At 34.8% G+C, this 22556-nt stretch overlaps 1 protein-coding gene across 2 annotated transcripts in view; it reads right to left on the bottom strand.

Annotated features, from left to right (window-relative positions):
- Positions 1-22556, bottom strand: part of EDIL3 (EGF like and discoidin domains 3) — a 236944-nt gene that overhangs the window by 35152 nt on the left and 179236 nt on the right. For both annotated transcript variants that reach the window (XM_087958209.1, XM_087958210.1), the window contains 3 exons: positions 17486-17641; positions 13881-14025; positions 12168-12352 (listed from right to left, as the gene is read on the bottom strand). In XM_087958209.1, coding sequence (XP_087814335.1) covers positions 12168-12352; positions 13881-14025; positions 17486-17641 — 486 coding nt within the window. The remainder of the gene's footprint in view (positions 1-12167; positions 12353-13880; positions 14026-17485; positions 17642-22556) is intronic.

Genomic DNA, 22556 nt, shown 5'->3' with positions numbered 1-22556 from the left:
TTTGGTCCAGTCTGTATTTAAGCATATTTGTCCTGTGCTAATAAACATAAAATATTCAGCTTTAAGATACATTAAATAAGAACTACAGAACTAGGATTAGTAATAAATCTTCATGTTAATATTGCTGTTGACTTTTGCTAAAAAATAGGAGCACTATACCCTGTTATGCTATACTTCCATGTTGGAAGCACTGAAGTGTGTCCATGGTGAAGGGATTAGTGGGTGACATTACCGTTGCTCTGGGGGACATCCAATTGCGTGCTCCTTTCATGTTCCCATTAATGAGCTCATCAAACTGGTACCTATTTATCTACTTGCATTTTGCATGCTTTTGAACTGCTAGGTCGGCATACATCATGTTGCATAAACCAACGAGGCCATAACTTATCAAATCCACTAATATCATTTACAATGTAAGGATTACATTTCAAAGGAAATACTGCCATTTATTGGGAAATAGAAACACCAAGCCAGCGTTAAGAGAACTACTTTCATCCTTAATCTCATACTTTTATTGCTGAAAGGTAAAGCATGCCACAGTCACATTTAAAATATGTATTGCAGCCGAAGTATATTTTATGTGATTTACCAGAAAATATAATTTTGGAATTTATTATCTCACTTGGATAATTTGTATAAGGACAACTATATATTTTACAGCACAAAACAAACATGTCTCTCACAATGTGGGATTATACCTTGTTCGTCAGTTGTTTTCGCTGTAAGTATTATATATGGTATGCTGCTGCAGTACCTTAGCTAGAAATTAACAAAACAAACTGCTGATTCTTAGTATACATAGGCATTTATAGTATGGCAATGCTTCATCTCCCCACTGTCTGATGTTACCATTTGTACAGTAAATATACAGTCTTATATTAATCTATGTATGAGACAAAATAGGAGGTTGATGCATGGAAAAAGTTTGGGAGGTGAAGTAAATGAACATTATTCTATCAACTCATTTATCAAATATAGATTAGTAATATAGTCAGTCCTTGTAGAACTGGAACTAGAATTTATGTTAGCAAGTGAAGTGATTGGGCTGTTTAGTGATGGCAAGTTCTGGCAGATCTGGTTGTGGTTATTAGGGAACCACATGCTTCTCCTGCTTCCAGCTGACCATTGTTCTCCTCACTTCCCCTTCCCTGTGCTGGGTTTTCCAATGTTGGTCAGTTGCATGGCCCACACAGTGTGAGCTCTGTTGTTACAGGGCTCGTCTCCAGCAACTGGCCATCAAGCTCTTGGCAGATTTACTTTGTTTCACCAGTCTCAGTCCATTGCCAGTCAAGGATCACACATGCGTTAGTGAGCACAATGTGAAGAGATGAGGCAAAGGAGACAACAAAAGTCAACAGAAGTGATGGGTAGGCAGGAGCAGAATATAGTGGCCTCTTCATCTTGGCCATGCAATGCAGCGTGAACCAAAAGGCAGATATGGGGGTGGGGGAGATAGGCTGCTGGCAGAAGCAGATGAAGCAAAGCAGGAGAACCTGAGCTTGGGACACTGTGATGGTCGTAAATGCGGACTGGTTGCTGGACACTTAAGCTTTGATTATCTAACTTGGGGATACTGCAGTGACTGCAATTTTGAAGACTGGTTGTAAGTCCATTTTTTCAGTGCCTTAGTAAATTTGAACATTTTCTCAACACATGGACTATCTGTAATCAATACAATTTTAGCTATACAATTTGGGATGAACACCCTTTGAATGGTGTGGGAGTAGGAATGGATTTTCAGGGGAAAAATTGCAGACTACAGGAACCAGAAGCACTACTCAGGTGACCCTGAGGACATAGATAAATCTCCAAGTGCTTCAATGACCTCAAGGATGAAAATTACCAGCTGTCTGGAATGAATATAAATCCTTCCATCCTGCCCACTATCCTGTCAGAACTGAAGAAGCTTCTTGGATGAGTAGCAAAATGTCTTCTAAAGAAAAAAGAAGAAAGTCCAGTTGCCTCCTGAAAAACCACCTTTGGGACAACCATGACCTGGATGACTGAGAATCTCTACAGATAATCAAGCATTGTAATCAAGCATTACTATAGAAATTATCAATAGTATAGGAAAATACAGAAAAAAATGAGCTAAATATTGTAATGTCACAGCAAACAGAATTAGTACTAACATGTTTCCAACATACACACTGGGAGAATGTTGAAAGATCCAGTAAGATTTTGACATTGCTTAAAGCAAAAAAATGATAGGGTAGATTCTATTTGTTAGAGATGAAAGAAATGAAATATATAAATCTTTATTTTTTAAATTTCTATGAGGAGGAGAGGAGAAGTAGAAGGAGAAAGAAGGGAGGAATGCTAGAACGAAAGATTTTATTTCGTTTTACATGCTACATTGTAGATGCATTATTTCATGCTTGGCAGATTATGGGATCTATATAATTCATAATATTTTCCTTGATTATTGGCTTCTAAAAAGATCTTTTACATAGTAGGTTTTTAAATTAAGATTAATTAGAAGGAGATTTGTCACTGCTAACCCCTTCTCAACATGATGGCCTTGATTTTATTGGTAATGAAAGAAGAAAACGACAAATGTCTTCCATTTATCATTTCCCAGTTGGGCACAGAATTTGCCTTTATATTTTGTCTTAATCTTGCCAGAAAGCAGACTAAGATAAAATAACATGAAACTGATGCTTGTAATGATAGTCTTAAAACATCCAGGATTTTATAATATGATTTTGAATATGTTGGTTAATCTCAAAATAGCATAATGATACAACAAATGGAAAACTCTTATACAAATCCTATCTTCACGAAAAGCAGTTCATCTGCTTCTTTTCTTCTCCTTATGCAAACTAATGTAGTAGAAGCATAAAGCTGATTTACAAAATGTAGATATAATTCTAAATCTGTAATATGACACGTCATATTAATTTTTATAATAAAGACTGAAAAAGACTATTATTAATATAATAAGACGTTGGTCACTTGTAGAATGCAATGTCATCCAATAATATAATCTTAGATTTGGAACTCATCTCCTTTATCTCTTTCTATAATTCCTAATTCATGCTGTTTTTAATTCCCATTTTTTTTTATTCTCATAGTAAAAGTTATTTCTTTCCTTACAAGTGCAGATGTGCTCACCAAAATCCAGGTTATCACTTAAGATATTTTCAGTTTTCTAACTGAAACAAAATTCAAGGCTATAAGCATAGCTGCTACTTTAAAAACAGTCTGTCTCTCTATTGCTAATTCTGTATCATAGAGTAGAACAGAAATTATTGATGATGATGCAATAAAATGTGGATGTAAAATAAACCCATTATGGGTAATAACAGATGCAGGTAAAAGTACTCATGCAGTCAGCATATATTGTTACAATATTGCAACATTTAGAAATGTGTTTATTCAGTTTATATAGTTGCCCACTCATATACAGCTCTGAATAGCAGTAAACAATAGAACAGTTGGAAATATAGATACAATACTTAAAACTATTTCACCATGATAATCAGACTATACTTTTTTAAAAAAAATCTCTAAATGATAAAATAGTTTTGAAGTAGATGAAAGGATAATGCACACAATGAAATAGAAACATAGAAACTAACGATAGAAAAAGACCCAGTGGTCCATCAATTCTGTCCTTTGAGTTTATTATAAATATAAGGCACATCACAGATTAGATGACAGGTGGATGAACAAAAGACAGACATAAATAGACAGCCAGACAATGCCAAGGACTAATGTTGCGGATTATGAATTTCTTAAATAGTATTTGTTGTTAAATTATAAACTGTTGCCCTTCATAGTCTTACCAACTTCCAATTTAGAAAATTTTGTCTAGCACTGGTTCCAACTGAAATAAACCAGTTCCTGATCATCCTAGGAGCAGTGCTCTATTCATTACTTAGTTGGGTAATTAAACATTTGCAAGCAAACAATCAAACTCAGACAGTATCAAGGACACCACAGAGCAGGAAATTGTATAGGGCAATGTTTCTCAACTTTGACAACTTTAAAATGTGTGGACCAGTTCCCAGAATTTTCCAGGGGGTTTCCCAAATTCCTGAAAAGGTTAAGAAAACCTGATGTAGGATTAATGTACAAGGTCAAATTGGGCTCAACAGAACAGGCATTTCTTCAGAAATATTTGATTATTTTTTTTAACAGTTTCATGTTCACTGCAAATATAGCAATAGAGATATAGCCTGATTATTTTCTCTATCTAAACATTTCTTTTTAGGTGGAGAACAATATGTCTTTTGAGTAAATATGATATAGTGAAAAAGTACATAGAAAGATGTGCATAAAGACACACACACACACACACACACACACACAAGTACACAATTGTCTAAAGCACAACATGCGAATTGCATTGATTTATTTGATATTATTTGTCAACTAACATAGGTACCTGCAGCTAGCAGGTTGTCCCTATGACTGGTCATGTCACACTGTAACTTCTGTCCTTTCACATTAAGTCTTGATGTCACACAAGAAGCAGAGTTTGTGTTGATAAAAGCTGACCAGTCAGCCCTGAATAACTATATGGACCATCCAAAGTCTGTAAATTCTTGGAGTGGCTTAAAACAAAGAGCAATGAAAAAAATATATGGAACAAACACATAAATTAGGCTATCTATAAGAGTCAGAAGCAATCAAAAACACCCAAAAAGTGAAACAAAATTATCTTCAACTTTTGACAAAAAAAGGAGGGAAAGAAATACTTGTTCTGGGGAAGGGGCGTACAGTGTTTTAAAGAATGGGGTAACGATAGAGAAAGAAAACGTGAACAGTATGTGCAAATAAGAAGGTTATTATTAGAAATGGACACACAAATGGATGCTTTTGTATGTAGCTAAACAAGCTACAGTTAAGAAAATGTGAAAAATAAAAAAAAGGTTTATTTAAGATTCTTGCCAAGCTTAAATAAGATTAGGGAGAGAGTACAAGGTACAGGTTTCCACAGGACCTAATATTGACACCAAACTTCTGGAACTCCCAGGCACTAAATATCATGCCAGGAAATTCTTATTTATTACTTGATTTATATCCCACATTTATTTTGCACAAGTCCAGGCAATGTATACACTGCTCCCACCTTGTATTGTTCTCACACCAACAAACCTACAAGAGGAATTCTAGGAGTTGAAGGTTACATATCTTAAAATTGTCAAGTTTGAGAAATGTTACTTTAGTGCAATACAGACTGTTACTTCTTTTGCTTTAAGAAGAGTTCATACAAGATTGGTCTTTTAAAGTTTATAACTAATTTTAGATCTAACAACACATAAAAATAAAGGTGTCCAATATTTGTTATTAAGTCCTTATTACATAAACAAGACATTTTAACCATTTCAAATGCCAGACATTTTACAATTAAATTTCCTTTTATCACCAGTAATATGTCATCTCCTCTTAACATATTGTCATGAAAGGAAAACAGAATCTGGAGTCAATAAAAATAATATTTTTATGCCTTATTGGTCAGCTTAATACCTTATTCATACTCTTGTTCATTGTTTTTCTTGTTCTTTCTTTACTTTCTTTCATTATTCATATTGTATTTTATTGTTTATTATATGGTAAGCCACCCAGAAAAGTTTGGAATCAGGCGGCACATAAAATGAATAAATCAAATAAAATCAAATTACTGCTATTTCATTGAGTCCAGGAAATATTCCTTGTAAAATAAAGCTTTAGAAGACTTTTCTTAAGCTGCCCTGGTAATTATATCACCAGGCTGTCTATCTAGAATAAATCTAATGCTTGTTCCAAGGTTCTGCATTTCATAGCTTAAATGCTACATTAAAAATAAATTAAGCCTTTTTGTTTTTATTGAAATAGGACACTTAAATTCTATTGTCACTATAAACATTTTCATAAAATGAATAGTGAATGGAAGCTCTGATAATGTAAAAGCAGTTTTCAAGATGCACTAGCAGTTTAACTGAAGCACCAATATAGATTTTAATCAAAATAATATGTATAATGATCCTGCTCAGAATCATATGCAAGAATCATAACAAAGTAATTCAATGAATTTTACTAAATGCATTGGATCACTAATTACTGCAATTAATGGGAAATAATACTATATAAAATAACCAAAGCTAATTATTTTTCAGACAGATACAGATAATCAGAGTTGGAAGGGTCCTTGTAGGTCATCTAGTCCAACCCCCTGCCCAAGCGGGAGATCCTACACCATTTCTGACAAATAGCAATGCAATCTCTTCTTGAAAGTCTCAAGTGATGGTGCTCCCACAACTTCCAAGGGCAAACTGTTCCATTGGTTGATTGTTCTCACTGTCAGAAAGTTTCTCCTTATTTCCAGGTTAAATCTCTCCTTGTTCAGTTTCCATCCATTATATAGACAACCATAGCAAAGTAATTGGATAGACTATGTGAAATGAACGACTGTTAAAATCAAGCAACCAAATAAAGAAAAATATTGCAAGGGGTTCTTTAGCTCCTCCTTCTTTTAAAACTTCTTACTTTGACCAAATCCATAACACTTTCTAAAATTACAGAACAGTAAATGAAATAATTCCATTTTTTTCTTTCATACTTGAAATATGTCATTCAGCTATGACCTTGATCAAAACATTAATTCATACCTATTATAAACCTTACTTATACCTACATGTGAGGGTTAATTTACAAAATTATTGATATCGGCTAAAATTGTCAGAAACTGTTCTTCAGGAAGTTGTTTTGACATTAGTTGTTTTGACAGATAGTGTAGGAGGACAGGAGTTCTGCAGTGAAAATCTTTTAATTTTGCTAAATTCGTCAGAATGCTCATCTGGTAATTATTCTGACCTATTTTAAGAATTGAGTGAAGAGTTTTTAAAAATCTGTCCAGGTATAATTTATTTTGGTTTTGGTATTTCTTTATTTAATAAGATCTTCAATTTCATTTAGTCTTTGTTTTTTAAAACCTGTTTTTGATACCATTGATGTAAAAACCTGTTTTTGATACAATTTTTACATTGTGTTTACATCTTGCTGTATGGTGAGTTGCACAATCAGTGTAGATCTGCATCCTTCAGTTTCACTGAAATATATTTTAAAATATATATTTTCAACCCAAGTTTCCAGCTCATGGATACAGCTTTTTTCTTTCCCTTCCCTAAAGGGATAAATATTAACCCCATTTATTAGTCCTACAGTATGACTGGTTTTGAGACATTCAGTTATTCTAATTATGAAGCTGAATTGAGCACATAATCCAGGTCTGTCATTTTTTTCCCCTTTCAACTTTAACAGGGAAAATCTGAAATGAAAATATAATCTAAGAACCAGCAGCTACATTGCCCTAACAATTAGAAACTTTATGCAGTCAAGACACCTAGTACAGCTAGTATTCCAATATCGATACCAAAAGGAGGTGATAGAATCAGAGATGGTACTCTTTTTTCTTCCACATGCTTTGAAAATTAACTTCTTTCACACCTTTTAAATCACATTGCAGAAGATTTGGATGATGAATTGTCAAGAGAAAGTAGGCAGTCTTATAATGAGTATCCTCCAGCCAGACCACACAATCTTACTAATATCTTCTAATTCAGGCACACATTCTGATAATACTGCCAATGGGATAAGATTTGCCTATCTAGCTTGTGAGAATAAGAAACTCAACCAGGAGTATTGACTTGGAATAAATCATAGTCCTGCTCTCTTTCTGGCGAAAATCTGAAATGAAAATATAACCAGCAGCTACATTGCCCTAACAATTAGAAACTTTATGCAATCAAGACACCTAGTACAGCTAGTATTCCAATATCAATACAAAAAGGAGGTGATAGAATCAGAGATGGTACTCTTTTGCTTGTTATTCTACTTCAAAGCAAGTTTAAGCTTATTTGTTTTATTTTATTATTTTATTTGCCTTTTATCTTACCACAGGGTGGTGTGTGTATATATGTGTGTGTATATATGTAATGTTATAGCCATAAAAATCCTTAAAAACTTATTACAGGTGGGGAGGGCAGGGGGAGGGTGGGAGGACGTAGGATGTATTGTTACTCAATCAATGACCTCTACTGTGTTGCTCCCCCATTGGGGCCCCAAGCTAACTAGCAGAGCCAGGTCTTGGAGCCCTTATGAAATGAGAGGAGGGTTGGGGCTAACCTCTCATGGGATGGGGGCAAGATATTCCAGAGTGCAGGTACAATAGCAGAGGAGCCCTTCTCTTGGACATTAAGAAGGACATTAGATGTTGGTATGAGAAATAATCCTTTCCTTGATGTGTTAAAGCAGTTGTGTCATGTGACAAAACATTTCAGAAGATCTTTCCCACTGTATGCATGGATATGTATTTGTGTGTATATACAGACATGGATGCTCATTGAAGAAATGTCATGCACAATGATGGCTGTGCGTGTACACAATCCCATTAATCTAGACCGACTTCTACAGTCTTAGGGAGCTATAGAACAGAAACAATGTCTTGCTACAATTCTATACTGGAGAACTTGGACAGCATAATTTTCACAGGCCTAGCAGTTACTAACTTCATCTACAAAAACAAACAATAAAAATACATTGTCAAAGATTTCTGAGTCCGCATCAAATACTTTATGAACTGCAAATGTTCATTCATTTTCAGTAGGCATATCCTGCCCTAGACAGCTTTTATACACTTTTGAAGCAGAAGAAAAATGGGCATAATTTTTCTTAGGTCGCTAGGAGAGTCTGAATGCAAAAGGAATCAATTTATATACATAATCAGGTTCGCAACAGAGGAGCATTTGAAACACAAGCAATATTTCTAGGTGAATTGATAAGAGCTATTATTGCAACTCCCTGCCTATCTGCACCAATAGTGTCACCTATCATGGAACAATTCACATGAAACTAGTGTATTAATTCTATAATCTTGCATAAGTTTTGTTTCAGAGTTCAGCAAAGTCAACAAAAATGAAACGTATCTTTCAACATTTCTATAGAAGGCACTATTTTGTCTAGGGGTTTCAACATTCTTCTAAAAACTCTTGGCAGCCAAAGTCAAAAGCCTCTAGTATTTATTGTTTTTTTAAGAAATGATGAAGAGAGTATAAGCATAATGGAAACCAGAATTACTATCATGAGTCATGTCAGTCCTAAGTCAAATGATTGACATGGGCCGACTCAATTCTATGTCTTTTTTTCTGGCTGTCATTAGGCAAATGCTGCAGTCATTAAGTAACTGTGGTGGCTATTAAGCAAATCAATGAATTCATATGGCTGTATTTTTTTTTTTTATAGAAACTAGCCAACAAGGCTGGAAACCAGCCAAAGAACATCATAAATTGCAGTCACGTGACTATAGAATGCTGCTATCAGTCATAAAGATAAACTAATTGCCAAGTGCCTGAAATATGGTCATGTGACCATGGTGTGTGTGTGTGTGTGTGTGTGTGTGTGTGTGTGTGTGTGTAGATGTTGGTACTCTGGGACTGTGCCATAAGTAACATTTAGAGGAACAAGTAACATTTAGAGGAACCATTAAAATTAAGCAACTAGTTGTCTCAAAGATGCTTTTTCAAGAGGCAACTGGACTTTCTTTTTTTTTCTTTTGAAGAAGTTTCACTTGTCAACCAAGAAGTTTCTTCAGCTCTGACTGGATGGTAGGGAATGGAAAGATTTATATTCCTTGAAGACATCTGGTCATTTGCATCCTTTTAGAGAAGGGTGTCAAACTAGCAACCCATGGGCCAGATGTATCACATGCAGGCCATGCCCACCCTGGCTTCATAAAGACAAAATTAATTATGACACATGGTGATACATCATGTGACATGTTCAAGTTTGACACCCATGTTTTAGAGGCTCATTGAAGCAGACTTTTAGCTATGTAATTTGGGATGAACACCCCTTGAATGGTGTGGGAGTAGGAATGTATTTCCGTGGGGGGGAATTGCAGACTACAGGAACTAGGAGCACTATTCAGATGATCCTAAGGACACAACCCTCTAAAAGGATGCAAATGACCAGCTGTCTGAAAGGAATATAAATCCTTCCATTCCCACTATTCTGTCAAAGCTGAAGAAGTTTCTAAGATGAGAAGTGAAACATCTTCAAAGGAAAAAACCAAAGTCCAGTTGCCTCCTGAAAAAAGCACCTTTGGAACAACCATAATCTGGATCACTGAGAATTTCTACAGACTTTAAGCAACCAGTTGTTAAACAAGGACCATCTCAACTCAGCAGGAAACACATTTTAAAGAAGGAAAAAAGCTTTCAAAAGGTTTGACTCCTAATTGCTGAAAGACGAGCTCAGAACAGCTATAGCCGAATTTTCTCAGGTGAATCCAATGAATGGTGGCAGCAAAAGATTTTTCTTCACTACAGCCAAATTATTTATGGCTTTCCAAGTCAGAACCAGTTTCTTTCATTTCTCCCACAAACACTTTGTTTTTAGCCTAGGTGCAATTTCTTCTATAGATTTCATTTCACAATTGACCAAACAAGGTAGCCTCTAGGCAGATGAGCAGCCTCTTTTCATTTGGTTCAGGAGCATCCTGATTATCTGTAGGGCAATGATTTGTGTGAATCTAAACACACCATGTGCGATAATAAACACACCATGGCATTGCTAGTTCTTCTCCCCCCGCCTTTTCTCCCTACTAACCTCAAAGCGAAGGCAGTAATCATACCATTGAAATGCTTAGTAACCACAAAAAAATAAAAGAAATTAATAAGTCATAATTTATATGTGAGATTATTGCAGGGCACATTTCTGGTGCAGTTAGACTTCATGCTGAGCATCCTTTCCTCTCCTGACAGCAGATTCAAATCACTGCCATGTACAATGTTTCTAATATGTAAATTTAACAGTGACCTGTCAAATAGCCTTCTGTATGGTGATTTGTTGCACTTTTATATATTAGCCTATAGAGGAACTTCTGTAAATCATCCTATCTCTGAAAACAAGCAATGTGAACAGCTTCTTAATAGTTTCACTGTTCTGCATCAATCTTACTAGAACCAAACATGGTAGAGAAATACAGATCTAGAGCCTTATCACCCAGTCTAATGAAAGAATTTGCTATCAAAAATAAACAAGTAAATAACATCAGGTTGCCATAATATGGAAATGGAATAAGGGTTTTTTTGGTTTTTTTTTTTTAAAAAAACTCGTTAATCAAATCCAAGTAGTCAATCTCTTTGACAAATAGTAAATTACAGTTCTATGGCTCTTGTGAATTTCCACTTGAATAATTCAATTTGCTTCAGTAAATCTGATCTGGTACATGTGTTTCAAAAAAAATATTTAATTAAAATCAGAATCTATGTTTCCATAGCTGTGACATGATATGACACAGCCAGCCAATCAGCTAGAAAAACTTTCCAGATGGCATCTGTGGTTATCTTTTATTCAGCTCATTTCAGATAGAGTTCTAACAGCACAATCAAGTTGATTATACACTTACTCAAATTAAATTTAAGTACCCAGATTTACAGAAATTTATTCACATAACTGCCTCCATATGGATAACAAATCTATGGAAATGCAAATAAAGAATTGGATTTCAGTTTAGACACTTATAATAAACTGGAGGAAATAGAGATTGTGTCTCATCTGGTGCTAGTTATTACCTATAAACCTCTGTATGGCACAAGACCCACCTATTTGAAAGACTACTTATCTCCAACTGTTTCTGGCCATCTAGTATGTTCTAGCAGACTGGGTCCCCTCCATGAAACAGTGCTGTCTTGTGGGACCTAGGAAATCTACCTTCTCTATTGCAGCCCTACTTTCTGGAACATCCCTGAGAGTTAATGACAGCTTAGCTCTCCTAAGGCAAGCTTTAAAAATAGGTCTTGTACTAGGTTTTTTCTCTACATTACATTATTTTAGATCTGTCTCCACAATCCAGTGCTTTTCACTTTTAGTTTTTATATTTTTTATATATTTGCCTAGTTTTGTATGCTACTCAGAGTTCCCTGGAATTGGGCAGTCAATACATTTAAATAAATAATAAATAGAACTTCATTTTCATTCCATTGAAGACTGGAATCCTTTTACATCAGATAAAGTGCAGAGAAAGACAGGAAAATAGAAACCCTGATGGTTTTGTATATATTGCTCATATATTTTTTTTAAAAAATAATAAACTCTATACATTTATCTGTACCCTTAATATCAATCTAATCTAATCTAATCTAATCTGTTGCTTTTTTATAAAAAGCCAAAATTATCACCTGTAGCCACTGAGATTGGTCACTGTGCCCTGATGTCCAGGCATTAACTTTGCCTTGTTTGTCTAGTCGAGCTTTTCTGGGTTCCCACGTAAACATATCCATGTTGAGTGTTCTGAAGATACTGGAAGCAGTGATCTGATAATCCTGTATATGTCCCGATTTCATCCCCAAAGGTTCAGAACAACCTAAAGAAAATTAAAGAAGATCCTTGAAAACAAATAAGTGATTAGGTTTATTAAGTCAGCAGGCTACTTCTGCTGACAGCCAGCTGCCTGCAATTTGGCAAATCGTATCTCACCAGGCTCAAGGTTGACTCAGCCTTCCATCCTTCTGAAGTTGGTAAAGTGAGAACCCAAATTTGTTGGGAGCAATATGCTGACTCTGGAAACCGCTTAGAGAGTAAAGCACTATAAAGCGGTATATGTCTAAGTGCTATTGCTATTAACCTGTAAATTCTGACATTGTGTAATAATGCATACGTCAGAATTTAAATGCACATGTTTATTAAAAGTACATAGTTTTACTGAGGATTTTGTCACAACACAAGAAAGCAAAATCAAATCAAATCTCATCAAAAGCAATTGTTGAATATTTTGTTTTGTTTTATAAACAAAATGATTCTTTTAATTACATTTTCATTAATTCCCTAAATTTGTTTTTAATTCTTATTAGCTTCCTAGACCAACATATATGACATAAATGCCAAATCATTTGTTTTTATTTCATGTCCAATGCTGGCTGTATTTTATTTTCTCTTCTGCTCAATTGTGTCCAATTCCTGGACAAGTCCCTGCAATGAGGTTTTTCAGATGTGGTTTGCCATTACCTCATTCCTATGGCGGAGAGAAAGGAACTGGCCTAAGGTCACCCAGTTTCACCTAGAGCCTAAGGCAGAACTAGCACTCACAGTCTCCCAGTTTCTAGCCTGAGGCCTTAAACACTACATCAAACTGGCTCTTTCTGGAGGTAATATGGAATCTTTCTTATTTTATTGTTTTAAGTTTAATTTTGAATTTGAGTGTATTTTTTGTATTAAAACAAATATGATCACTTCAGAGTTAGTTCTCTGAAATAAGATGATAAAGTACGTGGGGAGGGGAATAGGAACAATGTGCTCCAATAGCAGAATAACAGATAAATTGAAGAATTATAAAAAATATTTATCTGTTATAAATCAAATAAAATCAAATTACTGCTATTTCATTGAGTCCAGGAAATATTACTTGTAAAATAAAGTTTAAGAATATATGTTTTATCTGTTATCTGTTATAAATTATAAATAAATGATGAAAAGATATATTGGTAGGATACGATAGGGTTAACTACCGGTTCGGGATTTATGGCTTCCCTGCAGGCTGTGAGCCACGCGCCTATAAATCATCAGCAGCAGCTGCCTGCAGAGAAGCATCCTTTGAAACAGCCCTCTTTTCTTGCTTTTCTAACTGCAGCTGTGCCTCGTTCAGCAGCTGAAGTTGAAAAATCAGGAAATAAAGATCAGGTAAGAGCCCGGGTGGGTGAGTGGGCAAAAACATCAGCAGACATAGAACTGGTTCTATGTCTGCTGCTCTTCAGAGCTACCGGTTCTACAGAGGTGGACAGAACCGGTAGAAACCCACCCCTGGGTTTTTGACACATTTATATAGACATACATAAATTCATAATAAGACACCAGGATATTTAAAATAATACAAAGAAACATCTAAGAATACTGACCTGATAATTCACAGCCAAGCAGTTCCATTCGCAAAGTACAATGCCTTCTACAGACTTGAGGATACAATCGTATATACTGAGATTTTATTGGCGGGGTGAAAGAATTTGCATAAGGTGTATTATTATCCACATTTCCATGGAACACCTGCAACAACACATAATTGGTTTTAGTTACATATGACAGATGTAACATACAAATATTGATGAGTGATTGTTAATTTATTAATTTAATTTAGGTGTCCAGATTACTAGTGGCTTTCAAGAGGGGTAAGTAAGAAATACAAATTAACAATGCACTAAAAGATAAAACAACTAATTAGATAAAAGTTTAAAATGCAAATGTTCCAACAACTTCACCATTGCCCCATTTCAGTGTCTCATGCAAGAGTCAGGGTTTTAGAGACTTCCTAAAAAAACACAGAATCATGACTCTACAATCCTCAGGCAGAATTCAAACCCAAAGGCCAGACATGATGACAGAGAAGAGGACCTGACATGGTGAGATGTCAGACATTGTTTTAATGATGGGACTTGAAACATATCAATCTTGTCAAATCATATAGGATGGATAAAAGGTTATTGGACACAGGTGATTTCACAGATATCCTGTCCCTATGTCATCAAGGGAGAATCAGTTTGGAATAGTAGTTAGAAACAGGAAGACTGTGAGTCTGCCTTACATATGAAGTCAGCTGGTTGACTTTGGGCCACTCAGTATCTCTCTGTCTGAACAATTCAATGGCAAGCCACTTAGAGGTATCACATATATCAGGATTTTACAAATTCTTCAGAAGAGATACTTTGGAATGTTTAGTAATGTATGAAGCAGCTGTTTTTGAAGTGCTTTCTGTACAGTTTTGTTCCTCTCCCAACTCACTTAGCTTCTTTAGATGTTGCTCCCAAATGTGTACATGTGTATACATTCACATCCCTAGCCATTTCTCTTTCAGACTACATTTGGATATATACAGGAACACAACAGAAGTCACATCTAAACCCGCCATGTTTGCCAGAAGAATTTGTAGTTGCTTCAAGTATGGCGGTTCATTTTCCCTCCAAAATATTTTAAAATATTGCTTTCAAAGAGTTTGCCGAGTTCTACTGGTGTTTGATTTAGAATGTAAATCTTTGAACAAGACTTCTCCCTATTATTCTTGTATCCAACTATTTTGACTAATACCTACCAATAAAAATTTATATTCAATTAGTACCATTACTTAATTTGACAATGTTTAGTAATAAACTATATGTTAAAAATGGTTAGCTATCAAAACATATATTCTTGATTGGAACTACAGTATGCTTTCAAAACTGTCCCTCACTTGTCTCCTACCAAAGAGCTCTCTATGTTATTCTCATACTAGTTTACCAAACCATGTCTCTCAATATTATTTGTTAGATGTAGGAGCAGGCAATATCAACCACTAATATTACCTAGTCTCATTGCCATACTAGAAATATATATGAAGCTTTTGGGAAAAGATAGACCACTATTTCTCATTGCTTACTGTAACTATACTCTTCCTCCATGCTTGTACATGTGTATATGTTGAGCCTTGCCTTCACTAGACTTGATATACCTATCTATATTATATTTTACTAAGCAAAACACTATTTAGATCCCAAATGTAAGCTTTATTATCTCAGCACAATCACTGGACAAGCAGTTTTGGACCCACATTCCATAGCAACAAAACGTCTTGTGGTAGAACAGCCAGTAGGTGTCAGTGTTCTATAAAAATATATATGTGGCAATACAGGGAAGGGCTGGAGTGTCTGTTTTTTTTACTTCCTGTGTCCTACCCTTTATTTATTTTTATTTATTTATTTATTTGATTTGCCAATTGTTTACAAGATAATAAGTATAAGTGTATACATAGTTGTGAATACATGAAATAAAAGAAGAATAAGAGAAACAATAGGACAGGGACGGTAGGCACGTTGGTGCGCTTATGCACGCCCCCTACAGACCTCTTAGGAAAGGGGTGAGGTCAATAGTAGACAGTCTAAGGTTAAAGTTTTTGGGGTTTGGGAAGAAACTACAGAGTCGGGTAGAGTATTCCAGACATTGACCACTCTATTGCTGAAGTCGTATTTCCTGCAATCAAGTTTGGTGCGGTTAACTTTGAGTTTGTATCTATTGTGTGCTCTTGTGTTGTTATGGTTGAAGCTGAAGTATTCATTGACAGGTAGGACATTGCAATGTATGTCTCTATGCATGTTTCAAGTCTTGGCTATCTACCAAGGTTGTCGTGAATATCCATATGATCTTTTACCAAGTCAAATGAACTAAAGGCTACCTGTTTGGATTTTTAAATTAATTTTTGCCTTATAGAATCTATTCTGTGACAATAGCTTTAAAACAAACTATATAGTTTGACCCTGTGTTTAGTTGCAATTTCTACCTTCAAACACCTTTGTGTTTAATAATATTTTTTAATATACTGTTCTCTGTTCTTGCTTCAGGACAGGAATGGATGACACTGTATTCGTCTCTTGCTCTTAAGAGTGAAATACATTGGGTATACTTCATATAGGTAAAATTACATTTTAAAATGCATTCTTACTTTTACAATGAGTTTACTCTTTGTTTTTAAATATATCCTTTATTTTAAATCCTTTATTTTAAAGGATTAACCATTTGTTAACATAATTAAGACAGAATTGCTAAAGAATTATGAATTTATAAGGAGAATGGCCCTGATACCTATTAGTTCTTGTAGAATTATTTGAGCCATTTGAACACAAAACAGTGTTTTACACAAGTGTTTGGCAAACATTAGGAGCAGACACGTACATAAGAATAGTTTATGTATTGTAAATACGTAGTTCAAGAAGAAATTGATCAGGCTAGCAGAACTAGCTAGACCTGTGGTTTAATATCAAGCAGGTACAAAATAGCAATTTGGATTTATTTTAAAACTTTATGTTTTTATAATTAATTTATATCCAATCACTTTTATTCTATTTCCTTATTGCTTGATTATCAATATACCATGTTTCCTGCAAATTGCCTATCAAATATTGCTCAACATGTCTGTGAGTGCTTGACCTGACCTTGCAAACTGAGGGACATATACAATATAATAAAAAATTAATTATTAATTATTACTATTAATAAATTAATACCCTGCCTTCCTTCTTGAGAAGGAAGAGAAAACTTGTAAGTCACACATGAGATGAAACAAAAATATAACAGATTGTTGTCCAATAGCCCCCACTCTATGGGCATTCTATAAAGCCTTGAAGATCTGATTGTTCTATCAGAACTTGGGTTGAGATGGATAGGCTCCGATTTGGGTGTGATTATGTTATTTTTGTTTCTCTCTGTATGCTGTGACCATACACCATTGATTGTTGTTGTACTGGATAATTATAAATTGTGAGCTGCTCACAGTCAGAATCAGTTGATATTCAGATTGAATAACAATCCAATAAAAGACCAAATAAATATTTTAAAAACCCATAAAATTGTAGTTTATCACATAATAAAATCTGAAGGCAGAAATGTCTGTTATATATGTTATGCTATTGAAAGGGATAAATATAAAATAATATATTTTATATTATATAATATTACTTTTATATTTATGAACTTGACTTACCATATCTTCAGTGGTGCCTTTCACTTTGTATGTGGTCCATAATTTACCATCATTGCTATATGCAATTTTGTATGACTTAATGTATTCTGGGCTTCCAATTCTCTTGGCACCTTGTGTGATAACTCCAGTGATTCTCATTTTTCGTTGTAGGTTTATCTGAAATTATAATCAGGCATCATCAATGAAATAATCAGCATTGTACTTCATTTAGCTGTTGCTATTGCTCATATAAATAAACTAAAGTTCAACCAATCCACTTGTGACACTCAGTTAATTTATGAGTGGTGTAAAAGGGAAGGCTTTAGTATTATTAGTCATGATGTCTGCAGCTGGTCCAATGAAAAACTGTACAAAAGAAAGGGACTTAGTTACTTGGCATTAAATTCACAGATTTCCTGGATAAACATTTAAACTGAACAGAGGGACAGAGAATTAATGGATACAGAACAGCAACCTAAAACTAATAAGGTTACCAGTGCATGCAAACTAGATGTTTGTGCAGGTAAGATTATCAACCTTGATGTCAACCAAAACCAAGCATTTAATAGTGAGTGCCATACCATGTGAATTAATCAAACATGTGGCATGAAAGTAGGGGCAGGCAGGCACAATACAGGTTATGCAGACAGTAAACACAGTGTCAGACATAAAGATCTCAAGTGCCTCTATACAAATGCCCAAAGTCTGGGGAACAAACAAGGTGAACTCGAACTACGAATACATGAAGGTAAATTTGATATAGTTGGAATAACAGAAACTTGGTGGGATGACCCCATGACTGGAACATACTGGTAGAAGGATTCCACCTATTAAAAAAAAAAAACACCATATCCCATAAAAGAGGAGGTGGAGTTGCACTGTATGTAAAGGACCACTATATTGCTACAGAAATGCATGAAACCAAAGATGAAAACCTCCTAGAATGCATATGGGTCAATATAAAAGAAAAAAAGAATGACATGGCCATAGGTGTATATTATAGGCCACCCAATCAAGCAGAAAAAATAGATGTCCTTTTTGCCAGCCAACTAACAAACATATTCAGGAAACACACAACAATAGTAATGGGAGACTTCAATTATCCTGATGTCAATTGAAAAACTAATTCTGCACCAAGTGAGAAATCAAATAAGTTCCTAACCAACCTAGCTGACAACTTTGCTGTCCAAAAGGTAGAGGATGAAACTAGAGGGAAAGCCATACTGGACTTAATTCTGACAAACAGAGAAGAAGTGATAGAGGGAGTTGAAACTGCAGGAACCTTGGGTGAGAGTGACCATGTCATACTAGAATTCAACAGAACACAAACAAAAGCAACAGAACATAATGACACCAGAATCTTGGATTTTAAAAGAGCTGATTTCAATAAACTCAGAGAGAACTTATACTACTCAGTAGCACAATACTACTGAGAAAGAAAAACAAGAAATCCAAGAAGAAACCAGCATGGCTGCACAAAGATCTTTCTGACAAATTGAAGAAAAAAAAAGGACAAGTACAAAAAATAGAAAGAAGGACATACAACTAAGGCAGAATATCAGCAGATAGCCAGAATCTGTAAAGAATCAGGGCAGCAAAGGCTCATAATGAACAAAGACTTGCAACAAAAGTCAAAGATAATAAAAAAAGTTTCTTCCAACATATAAATAACAAGAAAATAATGAAAGAAACAGTCAGTCCACTAAAGAGAGAAGATGGCAAGGAAGTAACAGGTAACAGAGAGAAAGCAGAACTGCTTAACTCCTTCTTTGCATCCGTCTTCATGCAAAAAGAAACTATAACTCAACCCACCAAAAACATAACTACTAAAGACCAGAACTTCCTGTTCGGGCTTCTTCAGCGACGGACTGAAATCCACGATCGTGCACGGTTTTGATCCGTGCTCGCCGCTGGTGCGCCCTGAGCCGCCCAGATTCGGGGCTGAAGCCACCCTGTAGAGGTGGTGAAGAAAGGGGAGCTGTCAGCAGGGTTGAGGAGAGTCGCATCTCTCCTCCTCGGCTAGCCATTACTCGCTTTCCCAAAGGCGGTTGCAGTGGTGATCAGAAATGGCCACCTCAAAGAAGAACCTTACCGGACAAGATTGTGCAGAAGGAAGTCATCATCGCTGATGATGTAAAGCTGTTCAATACCACAGACAATACTGCTACCCTACAAAAAGATCTTGACTATGTATCAGAATGGTCAAACAAATGGCAACTTCAAATCTCAACAAATAAATGCTCTGTCTTACATATTGGCAAAAAAAATCAGAAAATAAAATACAAGCTGAATAGTCAAGATCTTGTTGATGACCCAAGCTCTGTAAAGGACCTTGGAATACTCACCTCTAATGATCTAAGTGCTAGAGCCCACTGCACCTACATAGCAAAAAGGCATTAAGAGTTGTTAACCTAATCCTACGTAGCTTTTCTCTGGTAATATCACACTACTAACCAGAGCATACAAAACATTTGCTAGATCAATACTCGAATACAGGTCATCAGTCTGGAACCCACATTACGTATCTGATATTAGCACAATTGAGAAAGTCCAGAAATATTTCACAAGAAGAGTTCTCCTCCTCTACTCGTTGTAGAATACCTTATGCCACCAGACTTGAAATTCTAGAACTAGAAAACCTTGAATTACGCCGTCTTCAGTCTGATTTAAGCATGGTATATAAAATCATACATTGCAATGTCCTACCTGTCAATGAATACTTCAGCTTCAACCATAACAACACAAGAGCACACAATAGATACAAACTCAAAGTTAACCGCACCAAACTTGATTGCAGGAAATATGACTTCAGCAATAGAGTGGTCAATGTCTGGAATACTCTACCTGACTCTGTAGTTTCTTCCCCAAACCCCAAAAACTTTAACCTTAGACTGTCTACTATTGACCTCACCCCTTTCCTAAGAGGTCTGTAGGGGGCGTGCATAAGCGCACCAATGTGCCTACCGTCCCTGTCCTATTGTTTCTCTTATTCTTCTTTTATTTTTCTTATATGTACCCATTTCATGTATTCACAACTATGTATACACTTATACTTATTATCTTGTAAACAATTGGCAAATCAAATAAATAAAATAAAAATAAATAAATAAATAAGTTTAAAGGAGAAAGTTTGACTGACCATGTTGAATGGAGAACATCTATTTAAGGTACCTGGGACCTGAATTTTAAAGACTAATACTATTCCTAAAAAAGATTTTAAGCTGCGAAAGAGAAAGGGAAAGGAAACAGAATTGGCTTTTTCCCTCTAACATCAACAGTTTTAACTGACTTGGAACATTAAGAAGAGATTCGAATAAGAAATTGATACTAATCCACTTTGACATTAATAGGCTACTTCCAGCTGAAAATAAAGTGTCAAAGGGATAAAAATTCTTGGATAATTTAAAAATTTTCTTTAAAAAAGAAAGAAAGCTGAGGAGGAAAAAGGAAACAAGAGGGTGGAATCTGGAAAATGGAGGAGACCATCTGGAACTTTAAAAAACCGATAGTGGTATTTTAACAAGGCTTGCAAAAGATACATTGTAGCTGAAACTTTGTTACAAGATAACAAAGCCCCTTGAAAGAGAAAGTGAGAAAAGAAGCAAGAAACAGTTTTTGGATTATTGGATGATTCCTGGAACTTTGGATGGAGGATCCTAATGAAACAAAATAAAATCAATTGGGGGTTGTTTAAATTTTTTTTTAAATGGCATCACTCCTTGAAGAGTTAAAAACAAGACTTAAAGAAAAAAAAAGAAGCACAAGAGGGAAGAGGATCTTTTGGCTTCGTATTTCAATTTTTAGAAATGGAGATTTTGAATTATGAAAAACAACAAGAAACACTGGCAGAACAAGAAGGGCGGGATAAAGAAGAAGCCATCTTTAATGACCAAGCAACTTTAAGTGGGTAAAAAAGGGAAAGGGGGGAAAGGGAGTTAAAAACTTAAGCATTGAAGCAACAACAACAAAAAGAGTAATTTGAAAAGCAATCATAATATCAGGAACAAGCAGAAGGGAGGATCACAGAAGGGAGAATCAGATAGAAAAGGGAATAAAAAGGGGAGGGAGAAGGAGAGAGGGAAGGGGGAAAGAAAAAAAGCTACAAAAGACAGAAACAAGATATAAAGGTACAGGAAAAACGTACAAGAATTAAAGGTATAAAGCTATTTAAAAGACACAGAGACAATGGTTAAAATTTAACTTAAGGAAAGGATTCTACAAGGGTGCATGGGATAGCATTGTTATATTAGAAATAGAAAAGGGTTAGAAAATATGTTTAGATGATTAAAGTGATAGAAAAAAGTTGTATTGATGTGTAATGGAATATTTGTTTGTAAAGAGAATAAGGCTCTTAATGATTTAAAAAGAAAGTTTTAAAAAAACTGAAAAGAAACATGGAAGATTTTTATCAGTTGACAAGATGAATTTGAATAAGAATAATAATTTTATTGACTACTGTTAATAACTATTGTTTTGTTTTTTATTTAAAGACAGTAATAAGTAAAATATGAAATATAGATAATTAAAGTGAAAGACAACTGATATTACGAGGTAATGTTCGTTAAAAGAAATAGAAATGTAAAAGATTGTTATTAATATTAATGGCAGAGCTGCACTTGAATAGAATAATTATTCCATTTGCTATTGTTATACATATATAGACAGATATATATACATATATATATATATATATATTTATTTTAACAATTTAGTGTGTATTTTTAAGGGAATGTACCAAGCAAAATTCGATTGAAAATAGGCATGTGTTATAAAATAGAGGTTAAAAAATAAATGTTATGACTGTAAATGTGTAACTTAAATTTTTAAACAAGATTTGAAAAAAGATACAAAGGTGTTACACTCCAGTCTAGTAATTACAGGGGAAAATTTGTTTTATGAGAAAAGATAATATGAAATTGTAAACAGGACAGACGAAAGTATAAAAACATTGATTAGAAAGATTTTAAAAATTAGAAAAAGATATGTAATTGAATTAAGAAAGGAATGAGATAATTTAAAATAAGGCTATAGGAAGTAAAGAAAGGGAAAAGCTATTGAAAAAATTGTGAAAATAGTTATATGGATTGGAATG

This window comes from Notechis scutatus, chromosome 2 (assembly GCF_049901735.1).
Source record: "Notechis scutatus isolate UNSWTSFEM ecotype Mainland chromosome 2, rNotScu1.2, whole genome shotgun sequence".
Taxonomy (NCBI): Eukaryota; Metazoa; Chordata; class Lepidosauria; order Squamata; family Elapidae; genus Notechis; species Notechis scutatus.
This window is presented reverse-complemented; position numbering and strand designations above follow the sequence as displayed.